The sequence below is a fragment of the Aspergillus glaucus genome (assembly GCF_001890805.1).
Source record: "Aspergillus glaucus CBS 516.65 unplaced genomic scaffold ASPGLscaffold_1, whole genome shotgun sequence".
NCBI lineage: Eukaryota > Fungi > Ascomycota > Eurotiomycetes > Eurotiales > Aspergillaceae > Aspergillus > Aspergillus glaucus.
Genome location: NW_019170453.1, coordinates 1,371,772 through 1,393,480, shown reverse-complemented (window position 1 = coordinate 1,393,480; position 21,709 = coordinate 1,371,772). Strand labels below are relative to the sequence as shown.

General features: G+C 46.7%; 11 protein-coding genes across 11 annotated transcripts; 6 read left to right on the top strand and 5 right to left on the bottom strand.

Annotated features, from left to right (window-relative positions):
• Positions 1-87: 87 nt before the first annotated feature.
• ASPGLDRAFT_254360 (prephenate dehydratase PHA2) lies at positions 88-1,321 on the top strand. The gene is made up of 2 exons (XM_022543486.1): positions 88-276; positions 354-1,321. The coding sequence occupies exons 1-2, from the start codon at positions 223-225 to the stop codon at positions 1,203-1,205; spliced, it is 906 nt and encodes a 301-aa protein (XP_022406173.1). The 5' UTR covers positions 88-222; the 3' UTR covers positions 1,206-1,321.
• Positions 1,322-1,636: 315 nt separating this feature from the next.
• ASPGLDRAFT_161932 (translation termination factor eRF1) lies at positions 1,637-3,600 on the bottom strand. The gene is made up of 5 exons (XM_022542498.1): positions 3,533-3,600; positions 3,267-3,445; positions 3,159-3,208; positions 1,967-3,098; positions 1,637-1,877 (listed from the first exon to the last, which is right to left on the bottom strand). The coding sequence occupies exons 2-5, from the start codon at positions 3,388-3,390 to the stop codon at positions 1,684-1,686; spliced, it is 1,500 nt and encodes a 499-aa protein (XP_022406172.1). The 5' UTR covers positions 3,391-3,445; positions 3,533-3,600; the 3' UTR covers positions 1,637-1,683.
• Positions 3,601-4,261: 661 nt separating this feature from the next.
• On the top strand, positions 4,262-6,405 carry ASPGLDRAFT_31199 (putative transporter; the record flags this gene model as incomplete). The annotated part of the gene is made up of 6 exons (XM_022544024.1): positions 4,262-4,392; positions 4,446-5,392; positions 5,445-5,573; positions 5,654-5,751; positions 5,804-5,970; positions 6,024-6,405. 6 exons carry the CDS (start codon positions 4,262-4,264, stop codon positions 6,403-6,405), a joined length of 1,854 nt encoding a protein of 617 aa, XP_022406171.1.
• Positions 6,406-6,428: 23 nt separating this feature from the next.
• Positions 6,429-7,316, bottom strand: ASPGLDRAFT_114767 (25S rRNA (adenine2142-N1)-methyltransferase; the record flags this gene model as incomplete). The annotated part of the gene is made up of 1 exon (XM_022539634.1): positions 6,429-7,316. One exon carries the CDS (start codon positions 7,314-7,316, stop codon positions 6,429-6,431), a length of 888 nt encoding a protein of 295 aa, XP_022406170.1.
• Positions 7,317-7,664: 348 nt separating this feature from the next.
• Positions 7,665-8,746, top strand: ASPGLDRAFT_71178 (60S ribosomal protein uL23; the record flags this gene model as incomplete). The annotated part of the gene is made up of 4 exons (XM_022549540.1): positions 7,665-7,692; positions 8,003-8,064; positions 8,156-8,442; positions 8,527-8,746. The coding sequence occupies 4 exons, from the start codon at positions 7,665-7,667 to the stop codon at positions 8,612-8,614; spliced, it is 465 nt and encodes a 154-aa protein (XP_022406169.1). The 3' UTR covers positions 8,615-8,746.
• Positions 8,747-8,873: 127 nt separating this feature from the next.
• On the bottom strand, positions 8,874-9,593 carry ASPGLDRAFT_41520 (Tim10/DDP family zinc finger protein). Its single transcript, XM_022545429.1, has 2 exons — positions 9,367-9,593; positions 8,874-9,222 (listed from the first exon to the last, which is right to left on the bottom strand). Exons 1-2 carry the CDS (start codon positions 9,470-9,472, stop codon positions 9,056-9,058), a joined length of 273 nt encoding a protein of 90 aa, XP_022406168.1. The 5' UTR covers positions 9,473-9,593; the 3' UTR covers positions 8,874-9,055.
• A 247-nt stretch (positions 9,594-9,840) lies between these two features.
• ASPGLDRAFT_116072 (BUD31 family protein) lies at positions 9,841-10,432 on the top strand (the record flags this gene model as incomplete). Its single annotated transcript, XM_022539742.1, has 3 exons — positions 9,841-10,012; positions 10,076-10,206; positions 10,289-10,432. 3 exons carry the CDS (start codon positions 9,841-9,843, stop codon positions 10,430-10,432), a joined length of 447 nt encoding a protein of 148 aa, XP_022406167.1.
• Positions 10,433-11,208: 776 nt separating this feature from the next.
• Positions 11,209-13,404, bottom strand: ASPGLDRAFT_21603 (forkhead box transcription factor; the record flags this gene model as incomplete). The annotated part of the gene is made up of 1 exon (XM_022543111.1): positions 11,209-13,404. One exon carries the CDS (start codon positions 13,402-13,404, stop codon positions 11,209-11,211), a length of 2,196 nt encoding a protein of 731 aa, XP_022406166.1.
• Positions 13,405-15,659: 2,255 nt separating this feature from the next.
• On the bottom strand, positions 15,660-17,475 carry ASPGLDRAFT_62985 (aspartate kinase; the record flags this gene model as incomplete). Its single annotated transcript, XM_022548606.1, has 4 exons — positions 15,660-15,757; positions 15,829-17,078; positions 17,164-17,244; positions 17,330-17,475. 4 exons carry the CDS (start codon positions 17,473-17,475, stop codon positions 15,660-15,662), a joined length of 1,575 nt encoding a protein of 524 aa, XP_022406165.1.
• A 608-nt stretch (positions 17,476-18,083) lies between these two features.
• ASPGLDRAFT_253034 (uncharacterized protein) lies at positions 18,084-18,577 on the top strand. The gene has a single exon (XM_022543474.1). The coding sequence runs from the start codon at positions 18,241-18,243 to the stop codon at positions 18,502-18,504; it is 264 nt and encodes an 87-aa protein (XP_022406164.1). The 5' UTR covers positions 18,084-18,240; the 3' UTR covers positions 18,505-18,577.
• A 1,087-nt stretch (positions 18,578-19,664) lies between these two features.
• ASPGLDRAFT_41514 (C78 family peptidase) lies at positions 19,665-21,683 on the top strand. The gene is made up of 6 exons (XM_022545428.1): positions 19,665-20,297; positions 20,363-20,830; positions 20,886-20,917; positions 20,968-21,122; positions 21,212-21,416; positions 21,463-21,683. The coding sequence occupies exons 1-6, from the start codon at positions 19,809-19,811 to the stop codon at positions 21,503-21,505; spliced, it is 1,392 nt and encodes a 463-aa protein (XP_022406163.1). The 5' UTR covers positions 19,665-19,808; the 3' UTR covers positions 21,506-21,683.
• The last annotated feature ends 26 nt before the right edge of the window (positions 21,684-21,709 follow it).

Here is a 21,709-nt window from a genome sequence, read left to right as displayed (position 1 = left end):
AAGATAACAAAAGTCCGAGGAGGACTCTATCCTGTTCCGCCGATGTTGCGGAGTCTCGGTTCTCCGTAGTTTGACTTGTTTGTCCGAAGTCGGGGAGCTGAATAGGATTTCGCTATGTTCTCTTGCAGTGAAATCACAAAATAAACAGAGCAATAAGAAGTCGGTACTAGGAAAGGCTTTCCCTGGACGATCCGAATTTAGCTGTGCGAGCATCGAACCCCGATGGAGCTCTCCAAGGTCTCATTTCTGGGCCCGAAAGCGTCCTTCTCCCACCAGGTACACACGAATCACCCCCATCCCCATTGGCCTATGAAGAACGCACGAGCACTAATCACTATGGGCTATTGTCACAGGCAGCTGTAGAGGCGTTTGGAGATCCGGTGCAATTAACCCCGTGTTTGACGTTTGCAGACGCCTTCGCGGCAGTCCAACAAGGACAGTCGGACTATGCAATAATCCCTGTCGAAAACTCGAGCAACGGATCCGTCGTGCAGACCCTCGATCTTCTAGCAGATCGGAATGAAATTTACGGCGATGTCGAAGTATGTGCGGAACATTACCTGACAGTCCATCACTGCTTCATGGTTCGAAAGGACACATTACCAGCATACAGCTCGATAACCAAGCTATACACACATCCGCAGGCCTGGGGGCAATGCGAAACTTTCCTCAGCAAAAACTTCAAGGGGGTGGAGCGACAAGATGTCTCTTCAACCTCAAAGGCCGCTGAAATTGTTTCGAAGGAGACCACAGAATGCAGTGGCGCCATCGCCAGCCGCTTTGCGGCGGAATACCATGGCGTGGATATTCTGGCAGAGAACATCGAGGATAAAGCCGATAACACAACACGATTCTTGATATTGAGGAATGTGCATTCGGAGCGCTTAGCCCGATTGACTTTTGAGGACGCAATTCCATCCAAGCCTTCATCGACTGCTTTGAAGACTCTGATTTTGTTCACAGTCGACCATGATTCACCCGGGGCGCTGGCAGACGCCTTGTCAGTTTTCAAAGATCATGGACTGAACTTAACGAGCATAAACACGCGTCCGAGCCAAAAGCGAGCTTGGCAATATGTGTTTTTCGTGGAGTGTGCTAGAGTCCCTACGCCGCAGAACCAAGAAGCTGTCACTCGAATTCTACAAAGCTTGCCGCAGGTGACCGAGAGTTGCAAATACCTGGGAACTTGGAAAGATAGACTCTGATCCATTTGTTCACATATAACTGATATGTATATATACGTACAAGAGCTGCTATTTTTGGATATGAGTTCGAAAGCAGCAAATACTGCTGAACAACAAGATACCACTTTGCGATCAACAAGTCTCTAAACTGTAACAAATGTTTACAGAGTGCTACAGGAATTGCAGGCAAAACTACTTCAAGCGAAATATAGAGGTTGCAGTGGCATTGACCTATACTGTGTAGAAAGTACGATCATATACTGAACCCAGACTGCGACAAAAGAGTGTATAGAAAAAGATTGAACGGCAGAAGCAATTCCAGGACAAATAACAATCTCAACTCGTTTAGCTCAGTTTCATAAGCTCGACAATTTTCTGGCAAGGACTGTGGATTATATGCAACGAATCGAAAAATCCATCGCATAAACACATCGTGTTAACCTTAGGTTTCCACAGTAACTGTGCTACGGAGCTTGGATGGCCCTATCATTATGATGTGTTAGTTCACTATATGGACTATAATCAGCAAATAAGAAGACACACCTCTGAGCAGCTTCGCAGAGCTTGAACCAGGCCTCGTCACGGTATCTACCTTGGAAGCCATGGGATCTCCATGAGAGCCGCCTTCATAATTCACGGGGCGAGCCGTCAAAAGATCCATTTCTGGAACTTCTGGCCTTTCATCCTCGCTCACTGCGAGGTCGCTAAACCGTCAATCTAACACCGAGTATACAGATTAGCAAAAATATAGACCTTAGCAATTCCCATGATTGAAGACATACCGTCATAGAACTCATCCTCGTCGTCATAGTCGGCAAGTTGTTCAAAGTTGACCTTGTATCGCAAAAGTCCACCGATACCACCGAATCCCTTGACGAACTGGTTGCCTTCACTGGACCGGTCAGAAACGAATTCCAGAGTAGCACCAAAGTCTTTGTAGGCCTCGGCAAGCCACTCAAGGAACGGGCCTGAATCGGCGACCTCCATCTCTTGGCCGGTTTCCTTGTCCAAAAACAGTTCCCGTTGGTTTTCCTCTTGATACTTGTTGGTGTGAACGGTGACCTCAGAGCCGCTCGCGTCCTTCAAAACCCATCGGGTCAAATCCAGGTTCTCATAAACGATAAGGACTTCCACAGCACCAAGCTCCAGGGCTTTGAGAGTATCATCGATACCATAGCAAATCTTTCCGGTATCTTGACTGATTTCTTCGAAATATTTGCCGATGAGTTTCTTTTCTTGAACGAACTTGACGTTGCTCAGAGTCTCAGAAGAAAGTTCGATAGCCTGGTTGAAGCCGTTTTCACCTCCGTAAGAGACGTCGACAATCTTGATAACCTTGGACTGCAAACGCCCATCGAACAGATCGGACTGGTTCAAGTCATTCTTGAAATCGGCAGAACCGGCCAAAATCAAGCCTGCCACGTTGATCTTATTGTCGGTGATGAAGTTCTGAACAGCCAATTCGGCAATCTTCCGCACGTAGTTGTGACGCTTTTCCTCACGGAGACGAGCAAAACGAAGCGCAGACTGACCACCACGACCGTGCTTCTTGGGCAGGTCGACGCTCAACTTCTGGAGAACTTCTCTGGTGTTTCCACTGAGGGTACCGAAAAGAGAACCGTTTCCGTCCATGACGATGAAACCGAATTTCTGGTCCGACTCGAGTAGCTCACTCAGAGCTTCAGTGTGGAATTTGTTGTCACAAAGATAGAGCGAAGTGTTGATGGGCTTGAACGGTTCAAAGTCAATGTTAATCTTACGTTCCTTTCCTTCGGATGTGATAATTTCACCACAGTAGACGACCAAGCCATTCGGAGGGACCTTGTTGTAAAGCTTGAGACGCTGCTGCGTGGACGTAATGGCCGAAAGCACGGAAAGACGGTTCACACGGGATTTGATGTTGGAAGCAGTACCCTACCGTTTCACTGTTAGCCATTCTGCTCTTACTAAAAGCAACACAAGTAAGAAACGTACAAACTCTTCAGCCAACATCTTCGCCGCCCGGGACACTTGGTCCTTAGGGGCTATAAAAAAGTCGTTAGCAACGAGACATGCCACTCTCGAGGGTTATGGAAAGCATACGGATAATCAGCGAAATCATCGAGGTTCCATTTCCTCTGGCGGCTTCAAGACGCTTGATGAGCTTCTTGACCTTCCAGATTTCAATATTCTTCTCCGCGTCGTTCGGAGCCTGAGCCGAGCTCATGTTGGGCGAGGCGACCAAGGATATACACGACCGGGTTGAAACCTGACTGGGGGTACTGGACGAAAATTGTTAGATATAGAACATAGACAAGCAGGCAGAAAAATGACGCGCAAAAGAAGTGAGTCAAGCGGTATACACGTACCCTGGAACTGGTCGGTTTTGTCGTCAGACGTTCCAGCGGGGTGTTTAGAGCAAATTTCACCGTGGGGTGGCAGTGATGCTAAAAAAGAAAGATTGGAGGTCGCCTCCTGTGATGACATAAGCATGTATATTTGCGTATCATACAATACCTGTAATTAGGCACTGATTACCAACCTACATACTCTAGTTACTTCTCTAGTATTCGTATTAGTAGAAAAAGGGTTTGAAAAAGTAGTAATGATTCATTTTCTGAGTCATTTACCCTTGTATTGTCATTTGCATTGAGGGCCTAACTACCATGTCATATGTCCATGTATTACATGCCGATGTGGGAGTTATGTATACAGAATATCTGGGTACAAAGAAGTACTTGCAGTCTAAGCAATAGCGACCAACTAATACATAGATCAATTTATAGGCTCTGGACACTGAGGACTCTATATGAATCACGTACAATTGTAGTTTAGAACATTGTGTGGTGACCCAATGAATGTTACCGTTCCTGAAGAAAAAAAGCTTATCAGTACTGATTGGGAACCTCTATCACTTACTTCTTCCTTTCGACATCGTAGCAGTCCATCATCCTCTTTCTCCTTATTTCTTTTTTTCTTTTCTTTCTTTCTTTCTTTCTTTCTTTTTTTTTTTTCTTTGCGCGTCTATTCTACCGACGTACTGTGCTGTCTCATATTGGTAGTCGGCATCGTGATACCGAATACCGGTTCTGGATACTATGCAGGACCCTTTGACTACAATTGATACTGAACAGCAAGCCACAGAGCCATTAGAGTCGAACTCATTGCTTGAATCGGATAGTTATAGTCGCTCCCAGTCATCATTGTCTGAGAATGATGGTCCCCAAAGGTAATGCTTCCAGACTGGCAGTTGAAAGAAGATCCAACGCTAACTAGGCCCAGTTCATTCTCTGCTCGTTTCAGGCAGGCAGGTGGTGTAAATAGCATCGATAATTTTGCAAGATCATGGCAAAGAGCAGCATATTTTCCTGACGTCCTTCCATGGCAGCACTCGTCCACGACAACCGGGTCAGATGATGAATGGGCTACTATACAAAGTGAAGAGGCTGAATCACAAGGCTCACAACGGTTTAGTCAATATGCTCCTACGCGCCCGCTGCTTGATTCTGATGTGGAAGAGGAAGATGACGACTTGGCTCGTCCTAGCTTGGGGAGGGGAATTCCAGGCACTGGAATTACCGGAACTTCTATGGATAGAAGCTTTGGAACTTCATACGGGACCATCTCTTCGAGAATCAGTGATGCGACTCGGAGACATGCAATTCAGTTTCACAGAGAGCAACAAGCACAGGCAGCTACTCCTGGTGATAATGAGCGAGACCAGCTATTAGTCAAGCAAGTACAACGTGAAAACGGGACCAGGGAGAATTTCATCATCGGCCAATCGACTGTACCGCAAACAATTTTCAATTCAGTGAATGTCTTGATAGGTGTCGGTTTATTGAGTCTGCCTCTGGCGATGAAGCAGGCTGGGTGGCTCCTGGGACTATTGTTCCTCACCTTTGCTGCAGTGACTACATCATATACTGCTAAAATCCTCGCTAAATGTCTAGATGTGGACCGAACTCTCGTCACGTACGCTGATTTGGCATATATTAGTTTCGGACATCGTGCACGGTTGGTGATTAGTCTTTTGTTCTGCTTGGAACTCATAGGGGCTTGTGTTGCCTTGATAGTGCTTTTTGCAGACAGTCTTCATGTCCTACTACCGGAGCTTAGCATTCTTCAATGGAAGATCATATGCGGATTCATGCTTCTTCCGCTCAATTTTGTACCTTTGCGGTTCCTAAGCGTGACGAGTATACTGGGAATACTGTCTTGCACGTCAAGTATGTTTCAACTTCCTTAGTTGGAGTTTGTGATGGGCTAACATCTAATAAGTCGTGATCATGATCTTTATCGATGGTTTGATCAAACCGGATGCTCCCGGCTCCCTTCATCAACCTGCCAGAACGACCTTGTTTCCTGATAATTGGGCTACTGTTCCTCTAAGCTTTGGTTTGATCATGTGTAAGTTACTCCCCTCCCTTCCCCATGTCTATTATCCGTTCACTTCTAGGGAGCTCCTGAGTTTGCTGACGACTATCAAGCGCCCTGGGGTGGGCATGGAGTCTTCCCTAATATATACAGGGATATGAGACACCCCCGGAAGTATGGCAAAAGTCTTTGGGTAACCTACATATTTACGGTAAGATGAGAAATCAAGAGTTTAAGTTGTTTGGTTGTATTAACTCCATTAGTACTCTCTTGATTGCGCAATGGCAGTTGTGGGCTGGATGATGTTTGGGGGTGCAATCTTGGATGAGGTCACGGCCAATGTACTCATGACAGATCAATATCCACGAGTCCTCTCCCTTTGCATCATATTATTCATTGCAATCATCCCAATCACCAAAGTGCCCTTGAAGTAAGTCACCCTTCTGGCTAGGTTCATTGCAAAAGATGACTAATAACGTATAGCTGCCGGCCTCTGGTTGCAACCGTCGAAGTGCTGTGCGGGCTCGGGCTACGCCCCGATATGAATTCAGATGACCAGAAGGGGCTGCGAGGAATTGTCCGTCGGTCTTCGACGAGTATAATCCGTATCCTCGTTGTGGTTGTTATTGTGCTCATGGCGACCGTCTTTCCATCCTTTGATCGAATCATGGCACTTATGGGGTCCGCTTTGTGCTTCACGATATGCATCATATTACCCCTCGCATTCTACCTGAAGATCTTTGGGAAAGAAATAAGTCCCAGTGAACGCACTTTGGACTGGATCCTTCTCGTCATATCCTCGGTTGTAGCCACCGTCGGCACTGTTTGGGCATTTTTACCGCAAGAGCTAATTACTGCGAAATAAATCATCGTCGTCAGCGGTCGTTATTATTTTGTGCTTGGCTTGTGATCGTCATGGACGATAATGGCAAAATTGTTCCTTGTTTTGCCATCGTTCAGAATCTCTTTCTTGAATGGCTTCGGCTTGTAATCCTGGCGATGTTCCCAGAGCTGAAATATCAACTTAGAAGTTTGCTTGCTCTGTGTCATAACAAATCCCATGCTAGACAGTATCTCCTGCAACCTGTTCTCGGTGAGATAACGCGAGTTTTTGACGCATGGAAGAGGCAAGACCAAGAATAAGCTAGGTGCAAAGGAGACAGGACAGCCTGATGCTAGTTTATTCGTGAGGAAGGTCACGCAACGCTTCAGCATTTCTCCTCTTCCTTCGGCATATGGGACGTAATTAAGTACCAAGGACAAGCTGATGAGGTGAAAACGATCGTCGTCGCTGTGAGGAAGCGGTCTCTCCATAAAGTCTTGCTTCAAGATCCCTGGTTCCTGGGAATTAAGATCTATCCTCGTGACATCGAGCGATTTCTTCATGGAACACGCATTTTTAGTACTGAGAGCTCCGATCTCGAGCACTCGAAGTCGGAAAGGTGTGTCTTTCAATAATGACAGTTGTGGGTCTATCCAATCAACCAAGACCTTGCTCGAATCTCCCCCGCGGGCTGATGATTGCCCCAGCTTGCTGGCGATTTGGTAACTTTCCAAACCACCATTTTCTCGAATTTGCGCATCAAGTTTGTCGACTAAAGCATGATCGCCCGACTGTAAAGCTTGAGCCCGGGATTTGAGAAGACGATGATGGGAACGAATGAGATTCCGAGTAGCTTTTGAAGACAAGGATGCGGTTTTGGCTCTGGCTGTTGGCGGACGGGAGTGAGAAAGTAGCATGGGTTTTTTGTTCTTGGACTGCTTCTTCGAAGTCATACTGGAAATCGTCGTATTGTCGTTTTTTTCTTTCTTTTTTTTCTCTTTTAACTTGGTATTTTGATTCTGCTATATAACATGCCTTCGCAATTGATGTCGCTTGTCCCCCGTGGCTTTAGACGTTGAAGAAAAGAAAAATATGTAGCAACGTTATTTTATTGCATGGCCCTATCATCCACACTCATCGTAAGCGCCGCGGTTAATCCGGCGAGCGCCAAGAGATCCGGCCCAAGTCAGGTGACCCACACAGTAGCATACCCGTAGGGTTTTTTTCCGTTAAGCGAATGCACTCCAAATATTCGACATTCGACACTGCGACAATCACCACGACAGCGCCGGACGACAGCCATGGCCCCTAAGGCGGAAAACAAGCAAGGTAGGTTTATTTTGCGAGTGGTTATTATATTTCTATTCCAGATTGCAGAATTGTCGATTTGTTCGATCATGAGGGTGCGGACGTTTTGCGGTGATAACTCCCAAAAGACGACAATTTTGTACCGTTCGCACACAGAATCCGATCAATCGCATGTTTTGGAGAGGAGAACATGCTTGGTTTCATCGTCGATGCATTTGTGCCGTCGTTTTTGTCGTCTACCTTATGATTCGAGCAAAACGCAATTTCTTTCTATGGAGGTACCGTTTGGGTTTTGAAGAGGGGCGCTGACCAGCGTTTTTCAATTTCACAGGCAAGACCAACCCCAGCAACAAGGCTGGTGCTGCCGCCAAGGCAGTTCTGAAGGGTGCAGGTGTACGTTGATCTCCCAATCATGCAAAAAGAATATCTGTTTCGACTTGGAATTGAAGAAATGGGAGTACTAAATCATGTGGCTGCTATACAGGCGCACAAGGCTCGCAAGGTCCGCACCTCGACCACTTTCCACCGCCCCAAGACCCTTCAGCTCTCCCGGTCGCCCAAGTACCCCCGCAAGTCGGTCCCTCATGGCCCCCGCCTCGACTCGCACAAGGTCATCCTCTACCCCCTTAACACCGAGAGCGCCATGAAGAAGATTGAGGAAAACAACACCCTCGTCTTCATCGTCGACGTCAAGGCCAACAAGCGCCAGATCAAGCAGGCCCTCAAGAAGCTCTACGACGTCGAGACCGTCAAGGTTAACTCCCTCGTCAGGTATGAGGACTTCTTCTCCCGTTTCCGGCAATGGATATCAATGATTTTGCTTTGGTAACATGTTTCTAACTGGATTTTCTACAGACCCGATGGCTCGAAGAAGGTCTACGCGCGGTTAACCCCTGATGTCGACGCTCTGGACATTGCTGCTACCAAGCTTGCTATTGTCTAGAGTGATGGTTGCGTTTGGTTCTGGGTGATTTCCTTTTCGTTATGCGCGGTGGTTCAATAAAATTTCAGTCAAGATTTAGTTGCCAAGGCTGCAATGACGGCTGAATGACCATTTAAAAGAACAGAATATTTCAATTTCATGTCCTCAGTAACGATTTTACATGGGACCTATGTCTTCTTGTCTTGCGATACCGTAGTGCTTGACCGGAGTAATGGTCGAACGAACCCAATTACTCTCTACGTCAATCTTACGGACGGGTATCCTCAATGTAGGTATGATTGTTAATACTCCATACAATAGTAGCGTGATGTTTCTCTATTTATACAAGTTCCAGTCCCATACTGGATCGTTCATATAGTGGCAAATGCCCACATCCCGATTTTCAACATGACAAGCAATAAAATTCATCAATGTCTCATACAGCCAGTAACCTATCAGAATTTACTGTCCGCGAAGAGCCTCCAAATGCTTCAATACGGACAGGTTGGTGTCCATCCATCTTTCGACGCAGTTCTGTGCGCAGGCCTCTTCTGTCCGGTCCAAACGTCCCGAGGAGACCTTTCCGGTAATGCACTTCTTCCAGCAAACGTCCGCGAGGTGGTGAACGGCTAAGGATTGCGATTAGCAAGTCGAACGGATAGACTTGGATTTTTGAAGGAAGAGGTGACAGAATCTGCCAGGAAGTGACAATGACAGATGCGGTGCAAATGGACTAAAGTCGCCTGTTGTATGTGGAGCAGTGTTTTACTTACTCTGCTGGATATTCGACTTCTGGGCCTCGTTGGTCAAGAATTGGTTCAATTCCTTCTTATCGGCATCACTCAGTTTGGAGAGGTCGAGCTGCGCCGTGGGGTCCATTTTGGAGCGGATAAACGGGATATAATAGATGTCTCGAATATCAAGGCGGTAATATTCGGTTCAATTGCCCTCGGTACAGGCAAGAATGCGTAAATTTGTATAGCTGGGGAATAGAATGTTGCGTACTATGATTCAATCGGTCCGAATCTCTACAAGTTCGACTCTCGAAGAGCTCAAAGGCGGTGAAAAATAGCAGAAAGACCAGCGGAGTAGTTCACTTTCAAGGCCGTTTGCTACTTTGCGTTATCAACTATCAATATCGAAAAGAACTATAGAATCGAGTGCTCCGAGCTTCCGTATCCATCCTTTTACCACGGACTTCATATTTCTTGAAACCTCACGGTCATCCTCCCCGCCCTAAATCAACCATGCCTCCGGTCCGTACATCGCGCAACCGCAAACCACCACCAGATGGCTTCGACGAAATAGAAGACACACTGCTCGAATTCAGCAATAAGATGAAAGATGCTGAAAATGCATCGCATGACGGGAAGAAGAAACACGAAATGCTATGGCCCATCTTTCAAATAAGCCATCAACGTGAGCTAACGCCTCTCTCCTCTCCCGACAGCTCTTTTCGCTGATGCCTTTCGTATCATATAGGTTCGAGATATATCTATGACCTTTATTATGAAAAACAAGCCATATCAAAACAACTATATGAGTGGTTGCTGAAGAACAACTACGCCGATGCCAACCTTATCGCAAAGTGGAAGAAGCAGGGTTACGAAAAAGTATGTCATCTTTGTCTTGGTCATTTTGATCTGTCATGTTGCTACAGTCCGTACAGTCTATCTAACGAGTCCATGTTTGCAGCTTTGTTGCCTTCGCTGCATTCAAACTAAGGAAACGAACTTCAACGCCACCTGTATCTGTCGAGTACCGAAAGCGCAGCTCAAGGAGGATCAAATGATCCAATGTGTCAGTTGCGGATGTCGAGGCTGTGCAAGTAGCGATTAGGATACTGAGAACGAAGGAAAAGGTAATATATACGTGTGTGCTTCTATGGCTAGAGAAGTGCATCACAATGTTCATACGGGTTTACCTTGCATTTAGAAATAGGTTTTGGGACAGTGGTCGGTTTGTTTTATTTAAAACTGGGCGTTTGGAGACAACTGAGGATTCTCGTGATTTCGTTTCCCCGGCCCTTTACTTGACAGTATGTCTCTGGGCATGGTATGTTTCCATCTAACATGATACCCTCTTGGAATAAACGGTGTATGTGCATTCATGCTTGATGACCTATAATAAAGTTGCATGAGTTGGTAGTTGAAGGAACTAAATTCGCTAATACAAAATGTGTGACAAAAACAAGACTCGGCCAACCAGGACTATCAAGGCAATGCAAAAAAACAAATATGGAATCGGGACAAAACATTACAAGTTCGTGTACATCTTAGCAGATATTATCATAAGGTCATAGCAAGGTCATCCCAAACACGGTGGTTTTTCAAGTTGAGCCGACTCCAGATCTTACCTAAACCCAAGGAACTCCAGAAACGAACGCAAGTGGGGGGAGGGGAAACAAAAGCAAAAAACCAGCCCAAAGTCACCTTGAACAAAACACCATATGCCTCAAAAGTCACTAAAGGATAAAATATTGGAATAGCAGTAATTGAACCAAGAAACTTGCACGTCACAATACTTGGTTGAGAGCCCAATCCAGGATGCACTTGAAAAGGACGGGAGAGAAAGAGCAACATCGCTCTGCCGGTATCCAACTGGGACATTTTAGCTCAAAACAACGAGGTGTTGCTTCGGGAAGTAAAGTTTGGTCTTGAAATGTGCGATTTGGTTTTGGATGGCACCTCTTTACTGGCGCCTCCAATTTTTTGGAAGCCCTGTAGAAGATCGACACCATCCACTTCTCCTGGGCTCTCATCGAAAAGATGGAATGAAAAGAAATCGTCATGGGTGGCATCAATGAAGCGACTAGGATCTGGCATTTTGGACGGCGAATCAAAGAGCAGGCCTTTAGACTTTTGTGATGATAGGGATGATGCACCCATGCGACTGTTGACGCTCATGGAAGTGATATCGGCAAGGGCATTGCCGCCGGATCCCCCACCCTCCAAGCGAGCACGCTTCGCAGAGCGCTTCTCCGGCGATCCGCGGGCTGGCGTGGAGATATTGTCCACTCCGGAATCGGCAAAAACATCAAAAGTGGAGTGGAAATTTTCGTTTGGTGTGAATGCTTCATCCTGGATGTTGAACGCTGGGCTCCATGGCAGGTCCTCATCCGTGAGGCCCAGGTGTTTGATGGGGGAATTGACCATTTGTTGGATCTTCCTGCGGTGGTTTCGAAGGTTGGTGTTGGGAGAGACCGACGGTGGCGGCTTCGCAGGCTTCTTAAATTTAATCACAGGCGTGAGGGGAGGCGGCAGCATGCTCACATAGCCTCCACGAATCGGAGATGAGCCGGCAGCCACTCCGGAATCCTTGGTGCGACCAGAGTGATTTGGGCTTATGTCATGAGATGAACTGCGAATCCGCGCGATCTCTTCCTCTGCACGACCGCGCTTGATACGAGGTGGCTCAATGTCCAGGTCGGAGGTCAAGATATGTCCAGTCTTGTTTGGCCGCATTGCTGACGACTCCAAGGACGAGAAATACCCACTGTCGTTCATCGCAGCCGATTTGCGTTTTTTCGAACGCGGGCCAGCTGCAGAAGAAGCGGCGGCTTGAGACGGAGAAGGAGGGGTCCCTTGACGGGAGAAACGAGGCGGAGCAACTGGAGGAGATGAATGAATGGGCTGGGGAGGAGAGGACCGAGGTAGGAGAGTCCGCGGCGCTGCTGTATTGGTGCCCTCGTCACCTGTGTCGTCTTGAAGGGCTGGGTCGGAGGCAGGCAAAGTAGCATCCGAAGACAAGTCGACATTCTTAGAAGATACCTTTTGCGGTGGATGGTAACTAGGGGGTGGCGGAACTACCCATGATGCCATGCTGGAGGAGTTCTGGGGGTGGGACGCCGACTCCCTTTGAGGGGCTGCAGGGAGAGGAAGACTGGACATGGTAGCGCGACGCAAGGGCTTGTCCTTGAGAAATTGCGCCTCCATGCCAGGTTCAATCGCCCAGTAATTTCCTTTTCCCGGGTCATCCTTGGGTCGTTCCTGTTTGATGAACGCCTTGTTCAAGCTCAGATTGTGACGGATACTGTTCTGCCAACCGGGGTCACTGTTCTTGTAATAGGAAAAGGTATCCGAAATCCATTTGTAGATCTGCGCCAGAGTCAACCGCCGGTTAGTCGCTCGGAGAATCGACATCCCAATCAGCGTCGCGTAGCTGTACGGAGGCTTCGTGCCATCATCTTCGATCGGCGGCATCTCTTCGGGCTCTGGTAGACGCATTGCTGGGGTATCTTCGGATTTTGGCTTCTTGATCGATCGTTCTTTCAGCGGCGCAGCCTCCAAAAGCGTCCTTCTCAAGGGAACTTTGTTTCCATACGAGGGTTCGGGAAAATCTGCGAAATTATCATTGGGAAGATCATTGGCGATTCGATTCTCGTTGGGCGAGGATTCCTCGGGGTTGACGCTAGAGAATGTGGTGAACAGGGCAGATTGTGGCATTGATGATGTTGTTGGTGCGGAGGACGAGGTGGGATGTGAGTTTGCGTTCAAGGGGGTCTTCTTGGTAGGTGAATCTGTGGTGAACATGGGTGGAGTTGGAGCAGTTATCGGGACGAAGCCCAATTTGCCCTGACCGGAATGCGAGGTACCGGTCTCGCGTGAAGCTTTTGTTGGAGATGGCCTTTGGAGTTTTGATGAGGGCGGATCTAAGATGTATTCTCGAGTTGTTGAGTTGTTCTCAATGGGTTGCAAAGGCAGAAGCGAGGGCTCGAGACGGCGAGGCTGTGACTTGGGAGGAAGGTCTTTATGAAGAGCCAACGCTTCCGTAGAAGCCTGTGCAACCGACGCAGGACGCGCCGAGGTCATGATCTTTGTCTCTTCCTTTTGAAGCAAGTATCAAACGCGTCAAGAAAGGGTCGCCAATTAGACGACAAGCGACAAAGCCTTGCTCTTTGGCCTTGGGGTGCGTATGCAGTTAGAATTCTGCATTAAAGAGACGAGGATTAACTGCAGGTCACAAAGGTGTGTAGTAGCCTCGGGTGGTTGTGGATCTGTGCAGAACAAGCAAGATCGAGAATCGATTAGGCGACAAGGCGCTAGTAAAAGTAGATCAATATTGTAACCCAAAGTGTTGGTACAATAGCAGATAAAAAAATAAAAAAAAATAAATAAAATAAAAAAGTGTTGTTAAGAGACAAAGGACCCGCAATTGACATTCAATAAAACTCGTGAGGCGTCTTTCAGCTGAATGATGTAGTAGTATGTAGGGTATTATTGCGCGCACCACGGCGATCTGGTTTTAAGCAAGCAAGCGATAGGTGGATTAGGGATAGATAAAAGATTAATAGAGATGGGAAAAGGGTCAAGACAAAAAATAAAAAATAAAAATAAAAAAGAAAAAAAGAAAAAAGAAAAAGGAAAAGAAAAGAAAAGAAAAGAGGATAGGCGTGAAGACGGCTTGATACTAAATCGATTTTCGTCTGCCGAATCCGATCTCTTTTCCCACTCGGTTGCTTTCGCTCAGATCGCAACAAGCCGACTCCAGTACAGGGTGGAGAGAGAGAGGGGCACAAACGAAGAGGCAGGATAGAGTGGGCTAGTACGGAGTACGGAGTACGGAGTAGTAATAATAATAATAAATGGTCGTCGTTGTCGTCGACGTTATTAGAAGGAGAAAACGAAATGGAAGGATACGATGATGGAGGAGGTGGATGTCGCGACTTGGTATGTATGGTATGGTCACAACGCGTCCACGTCACGCGTCACTCTGGAGGGGTAAATCTCCGTCAACGCGTCGGTCTCGGGTGATTATTGACTGGGGGAGCCGCTGGAATAGCCGCCTGTGACAATACCATACAGGACAATTTCGGTTTGTCTCAGCCGCCCCGGTCTTTCCGGATATACTTTTTTCTTTTAATTTAATAGGCATAGGTTAGTATTCTTCAGACACTAGTAGTCTGTACTCTGTATGTACGGAGTACGGAGTACGGAATAATACAAGTACAAGTATGCACTTCTCTCCCTTGCTCAAACTGTCTAACTGTGAATCAATCAATAAAATATTAATGTATTAATCCTTAATGGATTCGATGGCTGGGATCCACCTCTGATCCATGGATGAGGCAGACATACTTTATTGTCTTTAGTATGTTAAAAGGAACGTCCTCTACTGTACTCCGTACAGAGTGTGGGTATCTGTATGTACGCCTCTGTACCTGCATATTCCGGGAACCAATTCAACCTTACTCCGTATAGTAAGTGGCCTGTGGATTAGTACACAAAATACTCCTGTACTACTAGTCGATCCAGCCACGAGCAATATCAAAGAATGTGGTCTCTGCACCTCTCGCCCCATGTCCGCTACGGAGTATATCATGGGTAATGCTGTGAGTTATGCAGTGGCAACGTCACGTATGCCCTGGAATGGCTCCATATGGAGGGATGTTCTAGGGAATGAGAAAGGGTAGTTTATTCCATTGTGTTCCAGTCTACTTCGTACAAAGAAAGGGAGCAATTAGTACATATGTATCACCAATGGGCCTCAGTTCTCTCCTTGTCTATGTGCGTCGTATATATGCTCTCTCTCTCTCTCTCTCTCTCTCTCTCTCTCTCTCTCTCTATATATCTTTCTCTAAATCTTTATAACGTAGTTCCGTCTTGACGGCTGTCAATCACGAGCGTTGATCGCTGGACACCTTCTATAATTCCCACCAACATAAACCTTGCGTGCCAAAAACAAATCTAATTAACACAAGATGATTCATAAGAGTGTACACCAAAACGCCACCCAAGAAAGGGAGAAACGAGAAAAGGAAAGGGAATGTCAATTAGAAATCCCATCCGGGATATCCAGAAGAAAGAAATAGGAAACCAAATGGGAAGGCAGGGATGGCATGAAAGGACACCAAAATAGACAGACAAAAAGAAGACCAACACTCAGAGGGAGGGCATTGACTCTGTTGGATCATCATGCTTTCACAGAGGCGAGCGATGCTTTCCCCCTCTTTCCTTTTTTGTTCCTTCTTCTTCCCTGGCGAAGTAAAGGCTGATGGATATCCCAGCATATGTACCGAATGCAAAAAAACAGGATGGTAATAAGAAAGAAAAGAAGCGAATTACTTTTATTCCAAGAATGTGAACATGGACGTATGGATGATGTTCAGAGCACGATCGGCATCTCGCTCTTCAATAACACACGAGATGTTGATCTCGCTTGCACCTGAAAGAAAGAAGATCAATTAGCTCTTGTTTCTCGAGTATCAGGAGAGGCGGGTGGGAAGATTGAGTTACCTTGCGAGATCATCTCTATATTAACATTATTATCCCCAAGAGTCGTAAACATACGCCCGGCAACCCCGATCATATTCTTCATTTGTTTCCCGACAAGGCTGAGGATTGCCATTCCCGGGATGATATCGACCGTTCCGTACTTCTGCAAGTCACCCAGCGCCCCTTTCAGATCTTCATCAATGATTTGAAACTCATCCCGCCCCACTCCATTCAAAAGCGGCATCTCGGAATGGAGAGCCATCGACACGTGGACCTCGCTAGTCGAAATCAAGTCGATGGAGAGCCGCCAGCGGTCAAGCACAGAGAAGATACCAGCGAAGAATCCATGCGACAATGATCGCTTGTTCGAATGTACGTTAATAACAAGGATCTTATGCTTGATGGTCACGGCAGTTGGCCGCTTCGGGCGCTGCATCAAAGTAGGGCTTCGTGTACGGAACAGTCGCGGGTCATGTCCAGGTGTCGTTCGTTCGAGTTCGGCGGGCGAATCAGGGAAGATAACGGTGCCATTGCCTTTCGGGTTCATGACGTTCTTGATGCGAATGGGGATCTTCGCGCGAATAACCTGCTCCATGGTGAAAGGGTGGATCACTTCCGAGCCGTAGAATGTCAATTCAGCTGCTTCGGCAGGCGTGATCGCCGACAGAAGGCGAGCGGTAGGCACTTTTCGAGGGTCTGCGGTGAAGATGCCATCGACCTCCTTCCACACTTGCAACTCTTTCGCCTGGGTTCCAACAGCAACTAGAGCAGCGCAGAGATCCGTATAACCACGACCAATCTGGTCAAGGAGACCTCCAGGAACTGTTCCAAAGAACCCTGTGATCACCGGTACTTTGCCTTCGCAATCCCTGATCTTCTTTCCGAATATGGTAGCGAGCTTGTTGTAAAATTGTTGATCGAGCCCCTGGCTTCCGATAGGGAAGTCAATGACATCGGCAAGGTCTACATATTGTGAGTCGACCCCCCGATCTTGAAGAAAAGCTGCCATAAGGCGGCAACTCAGTTTCTCTCCCGTACTGATCACCTTGTCCACACAACGAGGACTGATTTCCCCCAGCGTCTGGGCAGCCTCTAAAAACTTGAGATCCCGTTCGCACTCGCCGTTTATATCCCCGATAACTTTCGATTTAATTTCGGGGTCCTTGAGTTGCTCTTCAGCCACCTGGACATGTTCCAGTCGGACAGCGTCGACGAAAGAGATATAATTTTGCGATTGAGCATTTTCTGCGTCCCGCGCGGCTCGTAGCAAACTGCCAAACAGTGTCGCATATCAGTACAGAGTTTTTCTAACAATTGTGGTAGTGCTTTGAGCCGACATGTATGGATATGACTCACCGGTTAGTAGTACCCTCGGCTTTAGTAGAACTGCTTCTTGCAGAACAGACCACGGCCACGTTGTGTTCTGAAAGGCTTGGTCTGGATTGAAGAGTGTTCCGTTAGCAAATTGGCCATGGTAGCTCAGAAAGAAAGGGGGACAAAAAGACAGGGTTGTAAAGCATACAATACAACTTGATCAATAATGTTGAGCGCGAATTTTCCGACACTCGTGCCTCCGAATTTCTGCACCACCCAATTGCTCCTGGCCCTCACTGGGCTACCATTGGCCATGGACAGGGGATCCGAGTCGGACAGGAGTTGGTTTTCCATGCTGGTCGATTCTGAAATGGAAGGTTGGGAAGCATGTAACCAAGTAGTATAAAGCCTTGGAGAGCATGGACCAGCGGGGCAATCTTTTTTTTTTATGTCTCGGCGGGATTGCGAAAGCGGAGAATACCCGGCGATAACATCGGAGGTCCCTCAATCCCGGTTGCTAGAACGGATCGCCTAATCAAATAGACATGGCTATCTTTTTTAAGTAACGTAGAAAGTAGCCAATTCGCGAATGAATATCGCTACAAGCACATCCTTTTATATCGACCGCAAAAAAGCCACAGTGGTCTTTTTATCTCTAAACATGTGGAATGCTTAAACGAGGTGAGTCATGTTGCTATCTTAAGCTGAACTTCTATGCTAACACGGCTGCAAGTAGCATGGGATTTCTCAGCTGCTCTGATCTTTTGAAGCCAAGAAAACCCTCGCGTCGAGTGTTGAGCGAGTGACTTCTGGATTTGCTAATGCTTTCGAACAAGATGCAACCCCCAGCTCCAGCCATATGCGAGTAAAGAAGGGCTCGGGTGTCTATATTGCTACAATGAGATCGCATATACTGTCTCATTAAATGCTATGCTTTCAAAACCATCACGTTCGGCCTGAAAAAAAGGCGAAATCCGACAAACAGGAAAGTATTCGTCGTTTGCGAAGAATCATACAGGGAGTCCCAAGCGCCTATTAGTTTCGGTGAGCCTTTTTTTTATTTATTTATTTTTTTTTCCCCCCTCAATTCAAGTTTCCTCCTACAGCGGCAGCGGCAGCATGCACCATTTGCACCATCCGGGAACCCACTTTCGCTTTTTGATACAGTGTAGTCGCTGTGCCCCATCTATGAACGCCCTACGCTTCTCACAACGAGACAAGGCGATGTCTGTCCAGGAAATGCTGTGTTCAGCGTACTTGTTTGTAGCGATCAGATTGCGTTGCATCGCGTTCACTGACCCCTTCACCATGGCATTTTTGCTTCTGTATACGGCTGAGAAAAGGGTCCGATTAACAGCAGATGGTATGTTATGGCGCACCTAAGACCACGTATACCATGACCTACGCAAAACGCTAGTTGTCAATCCCACAGCCGTGTCACTCTTTCGAAGGAATCACGGCAGGAATGCGATGTGACGCGTTGGAAAAGCGCAATGGCATCATTGAGCAACAAGGAGAACATTGACCTCCTTAGGACGGCGAAGAGGATGAGAACTCCATTGATTCTTTAGAAAAGGATAACAAGGAAGCCAATGAGAGACTTTTTACGTTATATGAGGACGTTACAACATGAAGGCAAGTGTTGAAGGGATCTGGGTTTTCCGCGCATATACGGCAGGGTAGTTGAGGTGTCTTTGAACATGCAGATACCTCTTGACTGACAACAAATCTGCGCATGAGGTCCCGCTTTATATGAGGACGAATAACGAGGGACAACATATCTTTTCGTCGATTCATAGTGTCCTGAGTCCTTGCACTGAGCGAGCTCATTGTGTTTTCCATGCAAGGTTTATGGTCATATAAGAAGGGTTCGAGGCTCGTCACAAATTCCATCAAGTATAAGGTAAACCTGTGGCTGCAGGGGAAACCCACCGGCTTTTGTCGGTCGAGAGAAGCTTCACTACATACTCTTAGCGACACTCGGCGACAAGTTCGACGCAGCAGATGATGTTACAGGCTAGGCGGTAGATTCTTGGTACCGTTGCTTACATTGACAAATATTGTTATAGTAATTTGCTGTCTCTTTCCGTATCGTGGTCTCTGATATTTTTGGTGAACTTAATGTCAAAGGTTCTATCCCGGGCTCGTCGGATTTGACTTTATGATGTCCAAGTGTCTTGATATAGTTTCTTTTCTGACTGCCAGAATTGTCGTAGATGAGTGCATCGGCTTCTTTAAACGAACAAGAATTTGGTGTTGGAGTTCGACTGTATTTGTAATGAATGGCCGGGAATCATTGAGCGGGGCAAATACAGACCGAATCGACTAGGAGTAAGTGACAGATAGTCCATCTGCCATCAATGGAAAACATACTACAGAGTAGATATTGGAGCAATTGGAGATGTTATAATTAGAGCACACACGTAAAGCGGCAATAGTAGTAAAAACCGCTATACCATATCCAGTAATCAAGTGTCGCCCGTACATCTCGCCTCTAAAAATAATTATTCTTGAGTCACTGGACTAAATACATTCTGACATATTCCATACAGCAGTTTTGCCTTGGTAAGCGCTTTTTTCATGAAGGATTTCTGCTAACTCAAAGCCAAAGAAAGGTAATAAAATACTGCTGCAAAACTCTGCAATATACCAGGCTTCTATTAGAAAAACGCATTGTACATACGCTCATGGACCATCAAAACGTGGATATTCCATCTTGTCCATTCTGTCCCTTTTCTGATACGGACGCCCAGTTCGTTACGGAGCATATTGAATTCTGTCACCCTGAAAATGGCACTGAGCATGGTCAATTCACCATGCAGCCACAAGAAGCAGCGTCCGGATACCAGCGACCTTCAGTCTGGGGTGAAACGGAATATCAAGCGGACAAATATGTCGACTGCCCGAATGGCTGTGGGGAAGTAGTCACGAATACTGAACTGTCTACTCACTTGGACCTGCACTTTGCAGAAGAAGTCGCCCATGAAGATCCAACATCGCCGCAATTAGGGGCGCTCGCGGAAGAATCGAATGGCCACCGGTTTGATAGATTCGATGATGATCACGATGTCCAAGACAAGTATGCATTCCGGACGGGAGCAGGCAAAGCGCACAATCCTCGTTCGAAAACTGTATACCATAAGACCGTATCGGTCGGAGGCGTGAAAAGGCTTGGGGTGAGATTCTATGTTACATGCTCCTACATTTACTCAGAGACCACATTTTGCTTACTATAAAATAGCGGGCAGAATTAGGGCCTCATGCCAACGAAAAGCGCATGCCATCTTGGTTGTTGAAAATGCTGGAAAAGGGCCCAAACATAGCGCAGTCAAATAAGATATCTTCCGATGGCACACTTTCAAAACATGTGACAGCCGAAAACGAGGCCAGCCATGTCATCCCGGTGCTAGCCAAGCTATGTGAGCAAGACACGTCTGTCCAGCGTGCTTTTCTCTGTAGCCCTGGAGTCCGTCATATCTTCAAGATGCCGCGGGAGGGCGGATTCTGCGGCTACAGGAACATACAAATGCTCATCTCTTATATTCAAGAAGCTAAGACCCCAGGGCATGAGCATTTTCAAAGAGGGTTGCCGACAATCCTGGAGTTACAAGACATGATCGAAAATGCATGGGACATGGGGTTCAACAGCGTCGGGAGGATTGAGACCGGCGGCGTTCGTGGAACTAGGAAATACATAGGGACTCCTGAGGTGAGACCCGTCATTCTCAATGATTATCGGCATGCATGTGTCTAATAATTTGTAGGCTCAAGCCCTCTTTTCAAGTCTTGGGATACAGTGAGTGCTCCTACGAATTATACATGGTATACGGGCCTAACAAAAAGCAGGTGCGAAGCCAATAGTCTCGCAGAGACGCAAGAAATGCGTGCTCACGATGCTCTGTACATGGACGTTGCTGCGTACTTTCGACAAGCCTGTTCGTTAGATGGGAATGATAAGGTTATGGTCACAGAACTGGCCCCTATTTACTTCCAACACCAAGGTAAAGCTCCTGCTTTCTCTTTACTTCTCTGGTCCTGTACGATCATACAATCTTAATCGGATGGCGTGATCTAATACTGGGATGACTAGGGCACTCGCTGACCATTATCGGGTTCGAAATCCGAGATAATGGAAGCGCAAACTTATTGGTTTTTGATCCCATGTTCAAGACTTCTCAAGCGGTCAAACGCCTCATAGGAACGAGTGCAAAAGTCCCTGATCCTGCGCGACTTCTGAAGGCATATCGACGTGGTTCGGCTTACCTGCAAAAGTATAAACTCTTTGAGATATTGAAGTAAGTTCTTCTACCTTTGGTATCCGGGCTTTACTAACCTATTCAGGCTGCCTGTGCTTGCATTTTGCGTTGATTATGCCGAAAGATAATCAGTACATGGACTGCGCATATTGCATGGAAGTTTTTTTATTTTTTATTTTATTATTATTATTATTATTATTATTATTATTATTATTATTTTAACTGTTACACCAGTCTGTCCACCAACAGGAACTTGTTTCATGTCTTTCAACTCCACTAGAAAAGATACCCAAATATAGTTCTTAGGACCTTTATCGTTGAGCTCTAGTTCG

Bases quoted from the DNA above. Each gene is read 5' to 3' on its own strand.
- ASPGLDRAFT_254360 (XM_022543486.1), top strand. From the start codon at position 223: ATGGAGCTCTCCAAGGTCTCATTTCTGGGCCCGAAAGCGTCCTTCTCC. The intron at 277-353 runs GTACACACGAAT...CTATTGTCACAG, and splicing joins AAGCGTCCTTCTCCCACCAG to GCAGCTGTAGAGGCGTTTGG.
- ASPGLDRAFT_161932 (XM_022542498.1), bottom strand. From the start codon at position 3,390: ATGAGCTCGGCTCAGGCTCCGAACGACGCGGAGAAGAATATTGAAATC. The intron at 3,209-3,266 runs GTATGCTTTCCA...ACTTTTTTATAG, and splicing joins GATGATTTCGCTGATTATCC to CCCCTAAGGACCAAGTGTCC. The intron at 1,878-1,966 runs GTATGTCTTCAA...GCGACCTCGCAG, and splicing joins CGAGGATGAGTTCTATGACG to TGAGCGAGGATGAAAGGCCA.
- ASPGLDRAFT_41520 (XM_022545429.1), bottom strand. From the start codon at position 9,472: ATGGACCCCACGGCGCAGCTCGACCTCTCCAAACTGAGTGATGCCGAT. The intron at 9,223-9,366 runs GTAAGTAAAACA...CGCAATCCTTAG, and splicing joins GAAGTCGAATATCCAGCAGA to CCGTTCACCACCTCGCGGAC.
- ASPGLDRAFT_253034 (XM_022543474.1), top strand. From the start codon at position 18,241: ATGCACCATTTGCACCATCCGGGAACCCACTTTCGCTTTTTGATACAG.
- ASPGLDRAFT_41514 (XM_022545428.1), top strand. From the start codon at position 19,809: ATGGACCATCAAAACGTGGATATTCCATCTTGTCCATTCTGTCCCTTT. The intron at 20,298-20,362 runs GTGAGATTCTAT...ACTATAAAATAG, and splicing joins GAGGCGTGAAAAGGCTTGGG to CGGGCAGAATTAGGGCCTCA. The intron at 20,918-20,967 runs GTGAGTGCTCCT...AACAAAAAGCAG, and splicing joins TTTTCAAGTCTTGGGATACA to GTGCGAAGCCAATAGTCTCG.